Source organism: Pan troglodytes, chromosome 4 (assembly GCF_028858775.2).
Source record: "Pan troglodytes isolate AG18354 chromosome 4, NHGRI_mPanTro3-v2.0_pri, whole genome shotgun sequence".
In the NCBI taxonomy this organism is placed as follows: Eukaryota; Metazoa; Chordata; class Mammalia; order Primates; family Hominidae; genus Pan; species Pan troglodytes.
In genome coordinates this window covers 168530069-168551115 of record NC_072402.2, presented here as the reverse complement: position 1 = coordinate 168551115, position 21047 = coordinate 168530069, and the positions used below count along the sequence as shown (strand labels likewise).

General features: G+C 35.5%; 1 protein-coding gene across 9 annotated transcripts in view; it reads right to left on the bottom strand.

Annotated features, from left to right (window-relative positions):
- The window catches only part of RANBP17 (RAN binding protein 17), a 442116-nt gene that overhangs the window by 407322 nt on the left and 13747 nt on the right, over positions 1 to 21047 (bottom strand). For 8 of the 9 annotated variants that reach the window (XR_010157416.1, XM_001152068.6, XM_054684768.2 and 5 more), the window contains exons 2-5: positions 18281 to 18427; positions 14624 to 14714; positions 3974 to 4140; positions 386 to 451 (exon numbers count right to left, since the gene is read on the bottom strand). Coding sequence is in view for 8 of the 9 variants with exons in the window: in XM_001152068.6 (XP_001152068.2) it covers positions 386 to 451; positions 3974 to 4140; positions 14624 to 14714; positions 18281 to 18427 (471 nt within the window). In the remaining variant the exon portion in view is untranslated. Of the gene's footprint in view, positions 1 to 385; positions 452 to 3973; positions 4141 to 14623; positions 14715 to 18280; positions 18428 to 21047 lie in introns of those variants that run through there. The other variant, XM_054684772.2, reaches the window with a different exon arrangement.

Below are 21047 nucleotides of genomic sequence, written 5' to 3'. Positions count from 1 at the left end.
AGAATCAATTCCTCAAACCACCTATATTTTATTTGTAAGTGAATAAAGGTTTGTTTCTCTTTTGCATATATTTCTTATGGTTAGCATATTATGATATATATGAGGTAAAAGAACAATTCTCCAAGTGCCCATGGGAGCAAGAACCATGTCTAATTCTCTGTTCTTTGTAATACTCTGTACTATTGCAGATATCTTCAATAACAATGAAAATATTCCACCACTTAATTAGCCCATCAATAAAACAGACACGCACAAAAAAAACTTGATTATTCAGAGTTTTATGCCACAAAATGAAGGCTGTCTATTTTGCCACAAATAAAAGCAGAAAAGAAACAGCATTACTTAAGCAAACTCAGGCTCCTGTTAGATGGAAAGGCTCGCTTACCAGGTTCATTTCCTGAGTCAATTCAGAAAGGATTATTACTCCTATTATGCAGTGTTCCACAGTACCCTTTGGAGAAAATAACAAAGTTTAGCCTAAGTGGAGACAAGTGATTGGTTCTTAATGTATATACCAGGTAACATTTACAAACAATTAAAGACTGAAACACCACATTTACTCAATAATAAAATGGAAACAAAATTTTAAAATATAAAGAAAAATCGCTATGAGTTCTATAAACAAAAGAATTTCAAACCTATTTTTTGAAAGATAAATTTGGGTACACAGAGCTAAATGGGAAAAAGCTCCTCCCTTATAAATGCATGATACTCAACAAAATGTTTCCAGCACTTATAGGACAAATAATAAACTAAGTTTCAAAATACAAGAATTTAGCTTAATACCTTTTATAAGACCAAGAATAAGAATAAGCAAAAAATGCTTTTAGCTCTATAATTTGCTTAAAGCCTACTGAGATAGAGACACTCAACAATAAATAATAAATAGCTTAGGCACTAATTCAAATCTCTTGTTCTAATATCAGATAGGATCACTTAGGCTCTTTTAACATTAATTGTGCATGTATATGAAATTGTTACATACCTATAATGATGGCATGTAAAGTACACAATGCAATGAGATAAATACATGACTATCTATACAATGTTTTTAATTTAATCAGCTTCCAATTTAATCTCAAATTTTCCATCATTAAAATTCAGACTTTATATGCACATTACTAACAAACTACCCTTGTGTGAAATCATACTGGAATTATGAAAATCATAAATGCAGCATCCAATTACATTGCAATCATTTTTAAAAACTGACACAGAAGATAGATACACTTTTCAAATCTTAATTTTATAGTTGGTCATTCCTTTTAACTATCACAGAATTCCATTATCACTGGATGTAATTAAATTCAAATTATCTCAGAACAAAAAAAGGTCTCACAATTTTTGCATTTTAATTATTTATGGCCTTTCAAGACAGTCTGAGTGTCTGAACTGAGCTCCAGATTTCCTACACACTGAAACATCCATCCTATGTGTACACCAGGTTAATGTTCCCCAAAGTGTGGTACCCTGACCAATTGCTAGAACCAGCTGATTGATGACCTACAAACTCAATTCTAATCTGAAAATAGTTTGTTACTGGTCCATGACAAAATAAAGAGCATGTAACAGATTACAAAACAGCTAAGTCACAAAGTACACTAGGTCAGCTGGCTTTTTTTTCATAGCAAGTCTTTCTCAATGAAGAAGGCACTATGTTCATTTACAGTCTTACATAAGCTCCTTATCTTGCTGAAGACCGGTAATTTGAATAGCACTGCCCTAAATGACAGTAGGATCTCCTGAGTATATCAGTAGAAAGGAGACACATAAGTATGTTTGGAGTGTGGCAGCAAGAGGGCCATAATAATAGAAAAAAGAGAATGCACAGAAGTTCAGGCTGTTAAAGATGTGACAAACTTAAAATAACTTTTAGGACAAAATTCACAAAAGCTGCTAATACTCAAAGGAACCATACGATAATATTCTAGAAAACTAAAACACTAAAGCCAAAATTGACTTTCTCATGATGCAGGGTTAGGTCAAGCCATATATAAATATAAATGTATATATATATAAATATATATATAAATATATATATAAAACACGTACTAACTATTCTATGGTGATACTATTATATAATAAACTTTCAAGCTAAAACATGTTGTTTCTTTTGGTCTTCCAGAACTGGTAAAGGTACATTGAATCCCAACTTAAGTTGAGCTTACTGGCCTCTAAAGAGGGAGCTTGAGAAATGTTAGCCAACAAGAATTTCATTCAATTTCAACCTTGACTTTATTTTTAAAGAACTGCATGGTCACCTCTTGTCTACTCAAATAAATCTTGATGAACAATCTTAGTAAAAGACAAAAGGGGGATGCTACTGTGCTTGCCAAACTTACAAATGCAACTCTGAAGTGTGAAGCTCATACTTGTCCTGAATAAACTATCCTTCTGCCCTAGTATAAACTGATCTCCTCAGAGCTAAGAACACTTATTCCTGTGAAGTTCTAAATGATCAAATATTTGTTAACCAGGTTTTAACAACATAGATAAGACAGAAGCAGCATAACCTAGCATTTCATATTCTGAGGTTTCCAGCACTGCACTATATGATGAAGTTATATCTTAGACAGGGGTTGAATTTTAAAGTTACTGCATAAAAGTAAAATCTCCGAAAGTCAAAATTGCCCATACTCAACCATGAACCAAAACTGAACCACCTATTAATCAAAACTGCCAATTTTTCCTCAAGAATACTAACAGAGCATGGATTTTTTTTTTTTTTTTTGAGACGGAGTCTTGCTCTGTTGCCCAGGCTGGAGTGCAGTGGCGCAATCTCAGCTCACTGCAAGCTCCGTCTACCGGGTTCACGCCATTCTCCTGCCTCAGCCTCCCGAGTAGCTGGGACTACAGGCGCACACCACCACGCCCAGCTAATTTTTTGTGTTTTTAGTAGAGACAGGGTTTCACCATGTTAGCCAGGATGGTCTCGATCTCCTGACCTCATGATCCGCACGCCTCAGCCTCCCAAAGTGCTGGGATTACAGGCATGAGCCACCACGCCCAGTCCAGATCATGTTTCTTTAGCTGAACATCAGATAAAACAGTTCTCTTCTACTTGGGAATTACGTTTGTATGAAAAAAATATATACATATATCTTCAAATATCTGAATCATACTGAGCAAGGCATGACAGTCATCCTGAGTAAGAGTAAACAGGAAACAAGAGCAGATTCAGGTTTCCCTAAATCAGCCCAGGACATGGAATCACTGGCATGATTTAGTTTAATGTTTTCTTGCCTTTGTTTATTTTGTTTTGTTTTGGTTTGGTTTTTTTTTTTGGCTGTCCATATATCTGAATTTATGTAAGTTAAATGTGCATATACTATGACTTTATTTTAATCACTTAGGTTAAAAATATTGTTTTTAAAATAACCATTCTTTATTGATATATAATAGCTGTACCTATTTGATACCTATATACAATGTGTAATGATGAAATTGAAAACATTCTTGAGAAACTGATATAGTCAATGTGGTATAGTGTAAAAATAAAAAAATTAAAAAATTTATCGTAAGTTGGAGGCTTGTTAAATGCTAGCTGTATGCGTTAATCAGTCACTATGCAATCTTACAGAAATTATTTAACCCCTCTAAGCCTGTTTTCTTATCTACAAAATAAAATCTATTTCATTTTAGGTTGTGATGAACATTTAATTACATAATCTATGAAAAGCATTATATACATGTTTTATATATACACAGTACATAGACATATGTGTCATAAATGTACACACATTTTGAAATTAGAAAACATGATTATTTACATTCTTCTGATTTGGAAATTATGTAATAGCACGATCCTCATTTACTAACAATAAATGATAAAGGATCCAGAGGATAAATAATAAATCATAATTAACATGGTACTGGTAGTCACAAAACAAACTATATCGCTTTAAGAAGAGCAGTATTCTAAACCAAAAAAAGCAAGTAGTGATGTTCTAACAATGTAGCAATGACTTCTTACCTGGAGAAACTTCTTCACATCAGCAATAATTTCTCTGAAGACAAATTGGTCTTTCTGAACCTCAAACCACCCCAACTTAGTGATTTTAGCAATGACTTGAATAAGACCTTGGATGACAAAGGGAGCCAGCTTGGGCTGTGATGCCACGTAATTCAGAATGTAGTTTCCTACAAAGAAAACACTCCATGGGTCATCTGGACTTTTCAGAAACAACATAGTGTGAATCACATGAAGAAAGAGGGGGGGGGGGTGGGGGAAGAGGAGGGAGAGCATTAAGACAAATACCTAATGCATGCAGGGCTTAGAACCTAGATGACGGGTTGATAGGTATAGCAAAACACCATGGCACATGTATACCTATGTAACAAACCTCCATGTTCAGCACATGTATCCCAGAACTTAATGTAAAAAAAAAAAAAAAGAATTTTGTGAACTTTAAACAAAAAAGTTGCAGTATTTGTTACAAAAAAAAAAACAGAAAAAGAGGTAGCAATGACATGCTGTGACAAAAAGTTAATAGCTCTCCTCAAGATATATGTTTATTTATACAGTTCTTTTATTAGGCTTCTTTTGAAAAAGCAAATTTGTTCCAATGCATTTGATATATTAGGGAAAAACTTGAATAGAACACTTTTGTTGAATATGTCACTTTCGTTTCTGCATGATTTTATCTACCAAAAAATGCTAGGTGAATGCAGAAAACCGAAACCAGGCTGATATGGTTTGGATTTGTGTCCCTGCCCAAGTCTCATGTCCCCAGTGTTGGAGGAGGGACCTGTTGGGAGGTGATTGGATTATAGGTGCCTTGATGTTCTCACGATAGTAATTTTCACTAGATCTGGTTGTTTAAAGTGTGAAGCACCTCCCCCTTCTCTCTTTCTCCTGCTCCAGCCATGTAAGCCATGCCAGCTTCCCCTTCACCTACTGCCATAATTGGAAGTTTCCTGAGACCTCCCCAGCCATGCTACCCGTACAGCCTGCAAAACCATGAGCCAATTAAACCTCTTTTCTTTATAAATCACCCAGTCTCAGATATTTCTTTATAGCAGTGTGAGAACCGACTAATATACAGGCCAACTGAACAAAATGCATACACCTCAAACATGTACTATGTATTATCAACCCCACCCATCCTTATCTGGTATTATATCTTTCCATACTATTTCAGATCATCTTTCTTTCACCACTTTACAATAACTCACAAGCTGCAACCCTTCTGAGGCCCACTTCTAAGAACAAACTTCAAGTCTTTCCCAAGGTAAAGTGTCATATTTATTGTACTATGCTTTTCTTAACCATTTAACATGTGTAAAACTCTACTAACCTTTGATTTGATTTGTATCTTTTTCTAAATATGTCACTGACAAAACTTTTAAATTTTATTTTCATAATCTGATTTCTCTCATAAGCCCTGTGCTTTTTATTATGTAGCACTGCATAGCACAGTCACTTTTAGGAACATGTCATGTTACAGCAAAAGTGACTATACACTGTCTTCTTGAGGTAGCATTAAAAATACAAATAAACCCCATCTCTACAAAAAATTGTTAAAACATTAGCTGGGTATTGTGACATGCGCCTACAGTCCTACCTACTTGGGACACTGAGAATGACTGTGCCACTGCACTCCAGCCTGGGTGACAGAGTGAGATCCCATCCCACCAAAAACAAACACAAACAGTATAATATGACAAAATAAATATATAAATTCAAGAAAGCATGAGTAGAATAGTAAAGTCAAGCTTGTAATAAAGTTAACACACCAAAACTGTTAAAAGTGAGTAGCAAATTCAGTTACGAGCTTTCTAGTTGACCAATGAAGTCAGATAACAAATACACCAAGAAGTCTCTCGGAAAACTACAAGAAGAATTTTTAAAAGAGAAAAAACTCCATTTCCACTTTGGCCTGAAAGGCCAGCATGCCATTTGGAAAAATAGTAAAGAAAAGGTAAATACCTCAATATTTAATTAAAAACAGCTTTGATGGAAACAATTCCAAAATCCAAGAATGTATGCAACAAGCATTCTTGATAATTGTAGTAAGATTCTTGATATTTAAAAAAGTTCTTGTAACTATTATACTTCAACCTTAATTTTTATTAATATTAAAATAGTTATACAATAAAAAAGATAAAATATATTTTGAAAAAAAGCATAATTTCCTTAGCATTAGGACAAATATCAGAGAAGTTTCTACTACGAATCACAGTAATATGGTTCTAAGCTTTGTTGCATGTAATCTTTTATTTCAATAACAAAACTTAAGAAGATGACACTGCTTCCTGAATATAAAAGAAAATCCAGTGTATTTACTTCAATTACACTTTTATTTTTAATATCCTGAAAATGTTCATCTTGCAGTGGATACAGGCAAACCCTATGTGGGTAGCAGTGACCACTAGGAGGAGGGTAATCTCAAAATAATAATAAAACAAACAAATAGGAGACAACCCAAGTTTCACATTTAAAGCTAGATACCAACAAGGACATGTTCCCAGACTGCCCAAACAAAGGTACCTAGGGCTAATAAATTCATTATCTAAGGCAGGGAAAAAAAAATCACTAGAATATGTTTCTGTTACTTTAGCTGAATGTTTTACACAAAATATTCTCATGTTATGCTTTTTACGCAAACTATAAGAATGTTCCAATTTAGTAAGCACCAATAATTACAATCATTTAAAACATCAGCAATCTCCTCCTCACTGGTACAATTAATAGAGAAAAGCCATACTAAGAAGAAATGGAAATGTTTGGGAAGATACATGGGAGAACAACAACCACAACAAACAGCTGGGAAAAACCCCAGACAAAAGTCAGTAGAAAGTTGGAAAGCTACATACTAGAGGTCCTTTGCGTGTCAAAAGCCTATATAACAGTAACAATAATATTTCATGTTTATGAAGCATGTCAGAAATTGTGAAGTGCTTCCCATCAAATACTTGATGTGGCTCTCATAGCAATGTGAAGATACTGCTATTATGTATTACTATTATTCTGTCTTATAGGCCAAAAATATGAAGGTCAAAAAGGTAAAATGACTGGGACTCTGAATCAGGTTATTGTGGTTCATTCCGATTTTTTGTTTGTTTCCTGTTTCCAAATATTGGACAAATCATATATTTTAGTAATAATTCATAATTCAAAACTCTAAATCCAAACTTGTAGATAGTCTTTTAGAGTGTGCTATCAAAATATAAAAATAATTAAAAGAAAGGGGAAACATTCAATTTCTACCTCTGCCCCAAAAGCCAGTATGTCATTTGGGAAAGGAAAGAGACGATACACAGCTCAAAATTTAACTAAAAATCCTCTGATGGAAACAACCCTAAATTCTAATAGTGAGAAGTATACACTATAATCTATGTCTAGAGAGTTAACTTATGAACTATCTGGAGAGAGAGTGTGAGAGAGAGAAAGAAAGGGCAAGCAAAAGAAAGCAAGGAGAGAAAGAGAACATGGAACAAAAAGAAACTACAAAAAAAAAAGAAAGAAAAAAGATATATGAGGCTAGTTCAATATTCAAAAATTAATTAATGTAATCCATCACATCAATAAGCTAAAGAAAAATCACATAACATAAATAGATGCAGAAAAAGTATTTGACAAAATTCAACATCCATTGATGTTGAATGATGATGAATGAGATGAAAACTCTCAGCAAACTAGGAATAGAGGACAACTTTCTCAATTTGATAAAGTACACCTACAAAAAACCTACAGCTAAAATTATATTTAATGGTGAGAAACTTGAAGCTTTCTCACTAAGATTGGGAAAAAGGCAAGATGTCCCCTCTCACCACTGCTTTGCAACATAATACTATAAGTCCTAGCAAATGCAATAAGAAAAAGAAATAGAATGCATATAGATTAAGAAAGAAGAACTAAAAGTGTCTTTGCTCACAGATGGCATGATATGTAGAAAATACGAAATAACTGACAAAAAATTATGAACTAATAAATGATTACAGCAAGGTTACACAATACAGGTTAATATACCAAAGTCAATCACTCTGCTTTACCAGCAAGTGGAACTTGAAATAAAACACAAAATAACTTACATTAGTACCCTCAAAAATGAAATATTAATACTTAGATTTAAATCTAACAAAATATGTAGGTACAAGACCCATATGAGGAAAATTACAAAACTATAATAAAATAAACCAAAGAAGATCTAAATAAATGAATACATATTACATGTGCCTAGACAGGAAACTCAACACTGTCAAGATATCAGTATTTTCCAACTATATCTAAAGATTCAATGCAATCCCAATGAAAACCCCAGTAATTTATTTTGTGTATATCAATGAACTGATTCTAAAAGTTATATTGAGAGGCAAAAGCCAACACAATACCGAACACAATACCGAACACAATACCAAAATAGCCAACACAATACCGAAGAAGAACAAAGTTGGAAGACTGACACTGCCCTACTTCAAGGCACACCATAAAGCTACAGTAATCAAGACAGTTTGGTATCAGCAAAAGAAATGACACATCAACAGCTACAGTTTGAATGTCTGTCCCCTCCCATACTCATGCTGAAACTTAACTGCCACTGTAACATCTTAAGAGGCAGGATCTTTAAGAGATGATTACACCAAGAGTGCTTTGCCCATATGAATGGTTTAATGTCATTATTTCAGGAGTAGGTTCCTTTAAAAAGGACGATTTTAGCCCCCTTTTGTCACTCTCTTTTCCCTTCTCTTTGCCCTCCCACCATGGGATAATGCACCAAGATGGCCCTCACCAGATGCCAGCCCCTTGATCTTGAACTTTCCATCCTCCAGAACTGTAAGAAATACATTTCTTTTTTGATAAATTACCCAGTCTCAGCTATTCTGTGACAGCAGCACAAAACCAACTAAGATGCCAATCAACAGAACAGAATAAAAAAACCCAGAAATAGACCCATATAAATACAGTCAATTGATCTCTGACAAAGGAGCAAAGGGAGTAACAAAATATGTTATGAATCTTTTAAATATGAAAAAAGTCTTTTCAGCAAATAGTGCTGGAACAACTGGACATCCACATGGAAAAAAGGAATCTTGACATAGACTACATGCCCTTCACAAAAATTAACTTAAAATGGTTCACAGACCTAAGTGTAAAACATAAAGCTATAAAACGCCTAGAAGATAAAATAAGAGAAAATCTAAGTGACCTTGGTTCAGTGATGACTTTTTAGATGCAACACCAAAGGCATGATCCACGAAAGAAAGAATGAATAAGGTAAACTTTGTCACGAAAATGAAAAATTTCTGCTCTGCAAAAGACAATGTCAAGAGAATAAAAAGATAAGCCACAGATCGGGAGAAAATATTTGCACAAGACATATCAAAGGAACCGCTTTCCAAACTGCAAAAAGAACTCTTAAAACTCAAAAATAAGAACACAATCTGATTAAAATATGGGCCGATGACCTTAACAGACACCTTTCCAAAGAAGATAACAGTTCACCCTTGAACAACATGAGTTTGAACTGTAGAGAACCACTTATGCGTGGATTTTTTTCAATAAAGATATTGGAAAAATTTTTGGAGACTTATGACAATTTTTTAAAACTCGGACATAGCCGGGCATGGTGGCTCACACCTATAATCCCAGCATTTTGGGAGGCTGAGGCAGGCGGATCGCTTGAGCTCAGGAGTTCGAGACCAGCCTGAGCAACATGGTGAAACCCCATCTCTACAAAAAAAATTCAAAAACTTAGCCAAGCATGGTAGTCACATCTGTAGTCCTAACTACTTGGGAGGCTGAGGTGGGAGGATCACTACTTGAGCCCGGGAGGCAGAGGGAGGAGTGAGCCAAGATCACACACTGAACTCCAGCCTCAGTGACAAAGTGAGACTCTGTCTCAAAAAAAAAAAAAAAAAAAAAAAAAAAAAGCACCTCAAACGAATGGTGTTGAAATATTTTTAAAAAATAAGAAAGTATAAATGTAGATACTACTCTTTTATCATTTACTATCATAAAATATACACAAATCTATTATAAAAAGTTAAAATTTATCAAAACTTACACACACGCTTAGATTGTACATAGTTCCAACCACAGTCAAGGTTTATGTAGTCAGGTTTATGATCAGGACTGCCCTTATCTACAAAGCTGCTAATCTCCTAGCCTTGAAGGGAAAAAATAAATACCAGCTGCCAGTCTTCTGGCTGTATAACAAGGTCTAGAAGAGAACCTTTTTCTGGATTGGTTTCATAGATGTTTTGTCCCTGAAGTTACTAAGTACCTTGCCGGTAAGGGAATACCTTTTAAAGTTCTTTTCATATTGGACAATGTCCCTGGCCACTCAGAACCCCATGAGTTCAATGAGGACATTAAAGTGGTCTATGTGCCCCTAAACACATCTCTAATTTAGCCTCTGAATTGCGGGTCATACACGGTACACACAGTACTGTATAAAAAGGATTGTCAACACTATGGAAGAGAACCCCCACAGAGAGAACATTCATGAAAGTCTGGAAGGATTTTACCACTGAGGATGCCACTGTTGTTATAGAAAAAGCCATGAAAGCCATCAAGCCTGAAACAATAAATTCCTGCTAGAGGAAGCTCTGTCCAGATGTTGTGCATGACTTCACAGGATATACAACAGCAGAGCCAGTCAAGGAAATCATGAAAGAGACTGTGGATATGGCAAAAAAAAAAAAAAAAGGTGGAGAGTGAAGGGTTTCAAGATATGGATCTTGGAGAAATTCAAGATCTAATAAACCTAATAGGTAGTTTTCAAATGAAACATTTTTTAAAAATCAAATATATGTTCCAATGGGCACTACTGTTTACAAGCAATATTAAAGAGGACAAAACAACACTTATTTAATAGGGACAAATACACCACAAGGTACAGGATCAGTGCAATAAATTCACAAAACTATATTACGCTAGTTAATCAGTTTAAGAATTGTTCCCAAGTCAGTCACATTTTTGGCCCTCAGAAGTGCATTCCTACAGATTTCAACTACTCTAAATTTTTAGCTACAAAGAGGTTAAGAATGATTATAAGAGGCTTTCCAAGGAGTTACAAAATCTTTGTAGACCAGACTCAACTATTATCACTGCAAGCCTGCTCTCACCAACAGCTCTTGCATTTTTCAGGAAGAAATCTCCAGGAAAAGAGTCACACACCAGTGTAGTCACTATCTCCTATGCCAAACCTAGGGAACTGAAATGGACGATATTACCCCAAAATGAGAATTCTGAGGTTTATCTTTAAAGGCTTATTCCAATCTCAAAGATTAGTCAGAGAAGATTATCTTCTACTGAAATAAATCTTGGCTAAATATAGAAAACTTCTGTACTTTACTGCTGTTCTTCGAGTAAAAGTCATAGATATGAGTCTTAACCTACTGTATACTATAGCTAAAGTCAGCTGAAAATCTGAAATTAAAAGTATGCTAAAATTCCTGAATCTTTTGGAAGTCTGCTACTAAAAAGCCTTTAAGGATTTACTAATGTCAACTCTAAGTAAAGGCGACAAAAGGTCTAAGCCTGTCAGACATTACTCACTTGAAAAAAAAGATCAAAGTTTCCTACAAATTGCTAAGTTTTACACAAGGGAGAAACCTACACCTACTAGGGAATCTAACAAAAGAAACACCAGAATTTACAGAAGATGATTTTATGGAGATGAGTGCTTCTGAACCAGTGCCACATGATGAGGGAGAAGATGTAGTAGAAACAGCAGTGCCAGAAAAAAAAATTAACATTGGACAATCTGGCAGAAATGTTTCCATTATTCCAGACTTCTTTCAGGACATGGACCTTTCTATGATACAGGGCACTGAATTTAAAGTGAACACGGAAGGATTGGTACTTTATAAAAACATTTTTAAAGAAATGAAAAAGCAAAAAAGTCAGACAGAAATTACAATGTATTTCCATAAAGTTATACCTAGTGCTCCTGCCTTTCCTGCCTCCTCTGCCTCTGCCACCCCGAGACTGCAAGACCAACCTCTCCTCTTTCTCTTCCTCAGCCTACTCAATGTGAAAATGATGAGGATGAAGATCTTTATGATGATCCACTTCCATTAATGAATAGTAAATACATTTTATCTTTCTTTTAATTTTCTAAATAATATTCTTTTCTCTAGCTTATTCACAGAATATAGTATATAACACATATAACATACAAAATATGGATTAATCAGCCTGTTTTTATGTTATTGGTAAGGCTTCCAGTCAACAGTAGACTATAAGTAGTTAAGTTCTGGGGGAGTCAAAAGTTGTGACTTTTTGATTGCGCAGGGGGTCAATGCCCCTAATATCCGCATTATTCAAGGGTCAACTGTACAGAGGTCAAATAAGCACACAAAAAGGTGCTGTATATCATATGTTCTCAGGGAAATACAAATTAAAACAAGGAGATACCACTACACATCTATCAAACTAGCCAAAATCCAGAAAATGGCAAATGCTGGCAAGGATGTGGTGCAACAGGAACTCTCACTCATGGCTGGTGGGAATGCAAAGTGGTGCAGCCACCTTGAAAGACAGTGTGGTGGTTTCTTATAAAACTGAACACACTCTTAACATATAATCCAGCAATTGTGCTCCAAGGTATTTATCCAAGGGAGCTAAAAATGTTTGGGCACACAAAAACCCACATATGTATGTTGATAGCAGCTTTATTCATAATTGTCAAAACTTGGAAGCAACCAAGATGCCCTTCAGTAAGTGAATGGATAAACTGCGGTATACCCAGACAACAAAGAATTATTCAGTGCTAAAAAGAAATGAGGTATCAAGCCATGAAAAAAACATGGAGGAACCTTAAATGCATATTACTAAGTGAAAGAAGCCAATGTGAAAAGCCTACATGTATGATTGATACCTCAGGCTGTATGATTCCAACTATATCATATTCTGGAAAAGGCAAAGCTATGGAGACAGTAAAAAGATCAGGGTTGGGGGAGGGTGGGATGAACAGGCAGAGAAGAGCGAATTTTTAGTGCAGTAAAACTATTCTGTATAATACTATATTGGTGGATACATGTCATTGTATTAACACATTTGTCAAAATCCATAGAAATACAACACCAAGAGTGAACCCTAATGTAAATTACAGACTTTGGTTAATGATGATGTGTCAATGTAGGTTCATCAATTGTAACAAATGTACGACTCTGGTGCAGGATGTTGATAGATGGGAAGCTGTGCATGTGTGGCAGAAGGAAGTATATGGAAATCCTCTGTACTTTGTGCTCGATTTTGCTGTGAACCCAAAACTGCTCTAAAAAAATTAAGTCTATTTAAAAGATGTGTATTGAAAAATATAATAAACAAAATCACAAGTTTTATGACTTAGCTTTACACTATTTGAACCCTTATTTGTAAAACTATAAACTCCTTTCCTTTGCTTTCTTAAGTACGCAAGTCCAACAGTGGATAAATCCTTCTCAAGGCTTTCTGCAGTACCTAAGACTCAGAGTGCTTATAAAAATAACAGTCAATATAGAGGAAAACAAGGTATCATTGTGAGATTTTGACCAGTCAAATTTAAACTTAAAGATCCATCACATACAATACATTTTAACTTTTCTGATAAATATAAATTATGTTAACCTTGAGGCTGAAGAACAGAAATGAGTCAACAATCTATTTCTAATATGAACAAAGATGACCCAAAAAACCCCATACCTCAATTATTACAATTTTGTCCATATGAAATGCAAGCTACTTACATACACACAAAAACTTAAAATACATTAACTCCAAAAAACATACTGCTACTTTATAGAATCATTTTTTCAAGTAAAGTTCCAAGACTGTTTATCCATATATAAATTATCTTCCTAATAACAACCTGCTTTTATTTTACATATACCCCAAATGATTTTGATATAGCATCCTGAAAAATACCAGAGAGCTGAATTCTGTCCTGTCATTCAGTTGCATACCAAGTTAAGATAATGACTAAAAGCCTGGACTCTAAACAGGTAGAGTAGCTTTGAATCATAACCCTACTACTTTCTAGTTGTGTGATCTCAGGCACGTGACAGAGCCTGTCTGCAAATCTAATTTCCTCATTTGTGAAATGAGGATAACTCAAAAATCTTATTTGGTGGATAAAATGAGATAGTACAAATCTTAACAAATAGTACACAAAATGCTAGTTGTTGTTTATCATTAAATAAATGCTTTTTTGGCCGGGCATGATGGTTCACGTCTGTAATCCCGGCACTTTGGGAGGCCAAGGCGGGCGGATCACAAGGTCAAGAGATCAAGACTATCCTGGCCAACATGGTGAAACCCTGTCTCTACTAAAAATACAAAAATTAGCTGGGTGTGGTAGCGTGCACCTGTAGTCCCAGCTACTCGGGAGGCTGAGGCAGGAGAATTGCTACGCCAAGAGGCGTAGGTTGCAGTGAGCTGAGATCGCGCCACTGCACTCCAGCCTGGTGACAGAGCGAGACTCTGTCTCAAAAAAAGAAAAAAAATGCTTTTTTGATTAGACGTTGCTTTATGTAACACATCACTGTTCATCACAGATGAGTAAATGAGACTTGATACTCGTGTTTTTAAAAATGACAGACATAAAAAATTTGCAATCCTAGTAACAGTTTAGTATATTTAAAAGAAAAAGATTTTTAAAGCGCAGTTGGTTAAAAAGCATAATAAGCCACTTACTGATGTCCATCCTCTGCTCAACAGGTAAAGGACTGACTCGGCTGACAAGTTTTGAAAGACATGTTGCTGCAAGGAGCTGAGCATACGATGTCTGTAAAGCATAATTTTATTTATTATTATCATAAATGAAATTAAAATAAAGCATTGTGATAGAGATGTTCTTCTAAGCAATAACAGAAATTCTTCCGGTTTTCCAAACTGGCAAATTTACAATAGATAAAATATGTCAATTTGAGATACATACATACAGAAAAGGATACACATACACAGGCATACAATCTCTTAAAAGAAATCATTAGTTGAGGGAGATGTAGACAGCCATCTCAAATAACAATAAGCAAACAGGAGAAATAAAGCAAGTTCAAATAAAATACGGTACTTTTACCATGGTCTACAGCCCTACATCATCTGGCCTCTGATCATCTCTTCAAATTCATCTGATTCCATTCTTGACTTTGCTCTGACCATGATAGCCTTTAGGTTCCTTTCCAAATCTTCCCCACCCTGACCTCTGTGTTCCTTGAAACCCATGTCTGACTATATTCTCTCTGGCCCCCAATTATCTTAATACTATATTCAAACTGTCTAAATGCATGCTCACCCTTGAAAATTTGGTTCATGTATTCACTCCACCTCCTAGAAATTCTTGCAAAGATACTCCCTCTTTTTTTCTCTAGACCAGAGGCTGGCAAACTATGGCCCTTGACCAAATCCTGCCTGTTTTTACATGGGTTGTGAACTAAGAATGTTTTTTGCAATTTTAAACAGCTTTTCAGCTGTTCAAAAAAATCAAAACAATAACAATATTTTGTGACAGAAAAATATATGAAATCTGTATTTTGGTGTCCATAAAGTTTATTAAAACACAGCCATGCTCATTCATTTACACACTGCCTATGGCTGCTTTCATGCCACGATGGCAGAATTGAATAGTTAAAACAGAGACCACATGTGGCGCTCAGTGCTTCCTACTGCTGCTCAGAGTATCATAAACCACAGTGAGGTAGCTACAACTCTACAGTGCCTAGAGAGCCATGGGTGTTGTCATGACATGACACATACCTTTTATTATTACCAGCACGTCTATCATATCGAAATAAGAAAAGATAAAAATGGACTTCAAATATCTAATTTTTAAGGCACAATGGAGTATGGACTATTCTTTCATTGATTACATAGCAAAACAATGTGCTTTTTATGTAATGGTACTATGGTTGTCCTAAAAGAATACAATATACGCTGACAATATCAGACCAAGCAATATCCCCAATATTCCCATCACAATATTCCCAACTCAGGAAATCAAAAGTCAGAAAAAATAGAAAATTGGATATCTCATCATAGTAGACTGTCTTTACAAACATAAAAAATGAGACTGCAACCAAAGTTTCCAAGTGGCTCATTTGTTAGCCAATCACACAGCCATTTACTGATGATGAGTTAATTAAATCAACATTGTTTTATTACAGCAGCCAAAGTTATATGTGCAGAGAAAATAAGATTACTAGTTTCTGGTGGGAGCAAATTCTCAAAGAGCTGAAGACACTGGAACAACATCAAAAGTCAATTTGAAAACAAGACAAATGATTTGGAAAGGTTCTCCTTAAGTCTTGATGAGTGGACAGATGTTTCTTATAATGCTCATACCGTTAATGTTACCAATACTTACTATCTGTTTATTCTAGAAGTCAATGCTGAGTGTGAAGCAACTAAAGAACTGGCCTCTATGAAGACTGTGGGAGAACTACAGGACAGAATATTTTCAAGGAAGTTGAGGACACATTAATTCAATATAAACTGAAGTAGAATCTGCTACGATATGTCACACTAGTGGTAAAAACATATGGAGCGGAAAAGGGCTTAGCTGAACAAATTTACAAAGCTTGTGAAAAATGTAAGATGTTTAAAGTCTATGGTTATTCACCATATTATTCATCAGCAGATACTGTGTGGTAAATATATGAATCTATTGTAAGTTAATAAATCAGTAGTGTTAACAGTGGACTTCATTCACTTTTGTGAACTTTAGCTCTGTTAATTTCTGTAAGATAGAGAAGCAGTATCTGAATATTCTGTGTTGGAAACAATATCCTTACTTGTCTCCTCACACAATAGTTTAATAGCTTATCAGTGATAAATTTTTACTGCTTTTTTTTAGCTCAGGGATAACGCTAAAATTTTTCTGAACGTCTCATTCAGAACAACCAAGTCACCATTGTTCAACAAGAAATGGCTTTGGAACTTACTTTTTGTTGCAAAATTGATAATGTTCCTCAATAAATTCAACCTAAAATTACAAAATTGCCTAAAAAGTGCTTAGAACCTATATGCAGAACTTATACTGCAGTAAAGCCATTTTGATAACATCATTTGAATTGCAAGTAATGTGAGGCAGCTTTATATACTTCCCACATTGTCAAAAGTTAAAACAAGTAGTGAGCTCTCTATTCAGAGATATATTTTCTGAGCTTCAACTACAGCTCCAGCTTCAGATCTTGATGCAAATGTAAAGGAAATTTCCATATTATAAAATCCATTTAACTGTGCAATTAAGAGCTCCCACTTAATCTTCAATTGGAAGTGGTCAATCTGCATATTATGACATGCTAAAAGGCAAATATCAACATTTAACAGAATTTTTTAAATGCCTTGTAAATGATGAATGTGCTTAATTATAATCATATGCTCATGGACTGATATTAGTATTTAGCAGTACCTATCTATGTGAAAAGATACTTTCAAATATAAAATATGTAAAATCTCATTATAGATCAGCATTAACATATGAACATCTGCAATCAATGTTGATGATAGAAAACAACTCTGAACTCCAATTATTAATAGAAAAATGTTATCCACCCAAAAACAGTTCTATTCTCTTCATTAACAGACCTGTATTATTAAAAAGTCTGTATTAGATTATTATATTTTGAATCTCATCAATAAAACTTTGTAGAAATTTGTTTTTTCTCTTTCTATAGATGTTCTTACAAAATATCTTCCATTTTGTCTCCTGGCCCACAAGTCTACAATATTTGCTATCTGGCCCTTCACAGAAAAAGTTTGACAACTCTGCTCTAGACCACACAGTCTCTTACCGCAATCGTTTCATCGCTATTTAGGTATCTGTCTCTCCAACTAAACAAAGAGCTACTTTAATTCATGTACATAAATCAAGTAAGCAGTACAGCATCTGATTTGACATTTAAATATTTTACTAAATGAATATGAATGTCTAGACTATGAATATCTAGATGGGAGGCAGGCAAGAGGTAATCAGCATGCTTTCGAATCATCCTTTCATGTTTCTGAGGTAATTACAATCTGCCTCCCCTATCTAGATTTTTTTAAGTTGTTAGTCAACTTCCTAAAAATGTAAATTTGCCCACTAATATGAGACATAAAAAGAGACTAATAGTAATCAAGAAACTATCTCAATTCATTCCTATTTCATTTCCTGGCTCTTCCCTAAGTTTGCTTTCCAGGTTTTCCAATTCTTTTCCTGATTAACCCCTTTGACAGTGAAACTATAGTTTCACAAAAACAAAAAAACCATGTGGCAATATCTATCAGTTACCATTGCTAACACACGAGTTCATTAACAATGACATACATCTACTGATCTTTCATGGTTAATCACTGTTACCAAATACTTACTGTTCCTTGTTCTAATAAAAGTTGACACTTGCTGAGACATTCTGGACTGTCAATAAGTTCCAAGAGTGCTTTCTCAGCCTCTATTCTTTGTGTAAGATCAGTCCCTATGTAGAGATGAGTACATAACACTTCCAATTCAGCCAAACTCTTCAAAGAAAAAAAAATTAACATTTTACTTCAATGAAAAAAATGAGGTAAATATTTAACCACAAAAAACAAGGGATACAAATATCACGTGTATTCATTAATTCAATACATGTTTATCGATATACAACTACTTACCAGGGGATACAGTTGCAAACAAAACACGCCCATCTCCTACTCCCCAAATTATTTACTTACAAATTGATAGTTCTGCAATGGAAAAGTACAAGAAAGGGAGAACTTGTCTACAACAAGGATTTGGAAAGGTAGGCCTCAAGAAATAATATTTATGCTGAGACCTACAACAGTGAATCAGATTTTAAAAAGACTAGAAGGCAGTCCAGGCAAAGAAAGAACATTTACCAGGGTTCTTCAGTAGAATGGAATTTAGTCATCTCAAAGCATTAAAGGTCAGTGCGGCTGATAAACACAGCAAGGAGATACCAGATGAGGTTAGGGAGATGGATGGGGGAAATGATCATGCACAAGTTGCAGATAACCAAATTTATATTCTTTCTCAAATTTTAAGAATTTAAGGCCGGGCATGGTGACTCATACCTATAATCCCAGCACTGTCAGAGGCCAAGGCGGAAGGATCGCTTGAGCCCAGGAGTTCAAGACCACCACAGGCAACATGGCAAAATCCCCTCTACAAATACAACAAAAGTAGCTGGGTATAGTAGGGTACACCTGTAGTCCCAGCTATTAGAGGGCTGAAGTGGGAGAATCGCTTGAGCCCTGGAGGTTGACACTGCAGTGAGCCTTGATACTATCATTGTACTTCAGCGGGTGACAGAGCAAGACCCTGTCTCAAAAATATATATATATTATTTTTATTATATGTTGATTTCGGGCTTCTGAACCAACAACTCAAAGTGCTGCAGGATTTTCAGGAACTTTGACTTCATCCCATGGTATTTCTAGCAATGTAATAACCAGTTATGTTAAAGTCTCCTATTTTACAAGCATGAAGACTAAAGCATTCTGTTCATCATCCTATCTTGATGATATAAATCTAATCTCATGACGATCTGGGACACATGGAAACCATCTAAAAAAAGAATTAAAAAATGAGTTCAGCACTCCTCTCCAGCTTAAAAATTTTTTTGTTAAAGAGGTCTTCTGAAAACAAATTACCTCACTTTGAACTTGAATTAGAGAATCAGTCTCTGAAAGAAAAAATATTGGCACAGATTTCAATGTCAGGTAGGCATATGAAAACAATGGGATATTCCTTTTTAAAAAATGCCATTTTTTTGTCCTTTCTAGCCTGAATTTTATGTGGTAACCTTACAGCTACACTAGCCCACACATTCCCTCATGTGCATATACCTTCTCATTAAAGGAATACACAAGTAACACCAAAATGAGACCTACTCTAGCTTCCATTATTCCTTTTACTTCTCTCTTCCTCTCTCCTTCTTAGCGCTTTTATAGCATTTTCCATTTCCCTAACTACATCAGAGCCCAGCATCCCAGATTTGGAAATTTCCTGCTAGAGTAAACACAGAAGTCCAAAAATAAGATTTCAAATAGGCTGATTAAGATAAAGAACCTCAAATGAACCACATTTTAAACATCTCCCCCACCTAGATTAGCCCAAACAAACCCAGATTACTACTACATACTGTTCACAACAGGAAAATGCATACAATCTTTATAGTTCATGAATACATAAAAATTATATTGTTTTATCCAGGTAAGAAATACAAAAATAGGGGGTCAAGATGGCCAACTAGAAGCAGTGGTGATTGGAGGCTCCCACTGAGAAGAACCAAAACAACATGCAAATCCTGCACTGATAACCAAGGTATCCAGGTTCTGTCACCAGGACTGACTAGGCAGTTGGGGTAACCCACAGGGAGGAGGGAAGAGCAAGGTGGTGCATTGGCCCACCTGAGAGCCACACAGGGCAGGGGATCCCCTACTCCCAGCCAAGGGAAGCGGTTGGTGCCCCTCGAGGACAGAGATCCCAGAGAAAGGAACAGGCACCTGTCTCTGCCGTTCTCCAGCCTCCTCAGGTGACATCTCCAGGTGCAGGAGTGACCCAGACTAACAAGGCCTGAAGTGAACTCTCAGCAAACCACAGCAGCCCCACAGAAGAGGGACCTGACTATTGAAAGAAAAACAAACAGAAAGCAACAACAGCAGCATCAACAAAAAGAGTCCCCACAAAAACCTTATCCAAGGGTGAGCAGCCTCAAAGATCGAAACTAGACAAACTCATGAAGATGAGAAAGAATCAATGAAAGAATGCTGAAAACCCAAAAGGCCAGAGTGCTTCTTCTCCAAATGATCGCAACACCTCTCCAGAGAATTGGACAGAGGATGAGATGGACAAACTGACAGAAGTAGGCTTCAGAAGGTGGGTAATAACAAACTTCACTGAGGTAAAGAAGCATGTTCTAGCCCAATGAAAAGAAGCTCAGAACCATAATAAAAGGCTACAGGAGCTGCTAACTAGAATAACCAGTTGAGAGAGGAACATAAATAACCTGATGGAGCTGAAAAACACAGCACGAGAACTTTGTGAAGCATACACAAGTATCAATAGCCAAATCAATCCAGCAGAAGAAAAAGTATCAGAGCTTGAAGACTACCTTGCTGAAATAAGGCAGGAGAG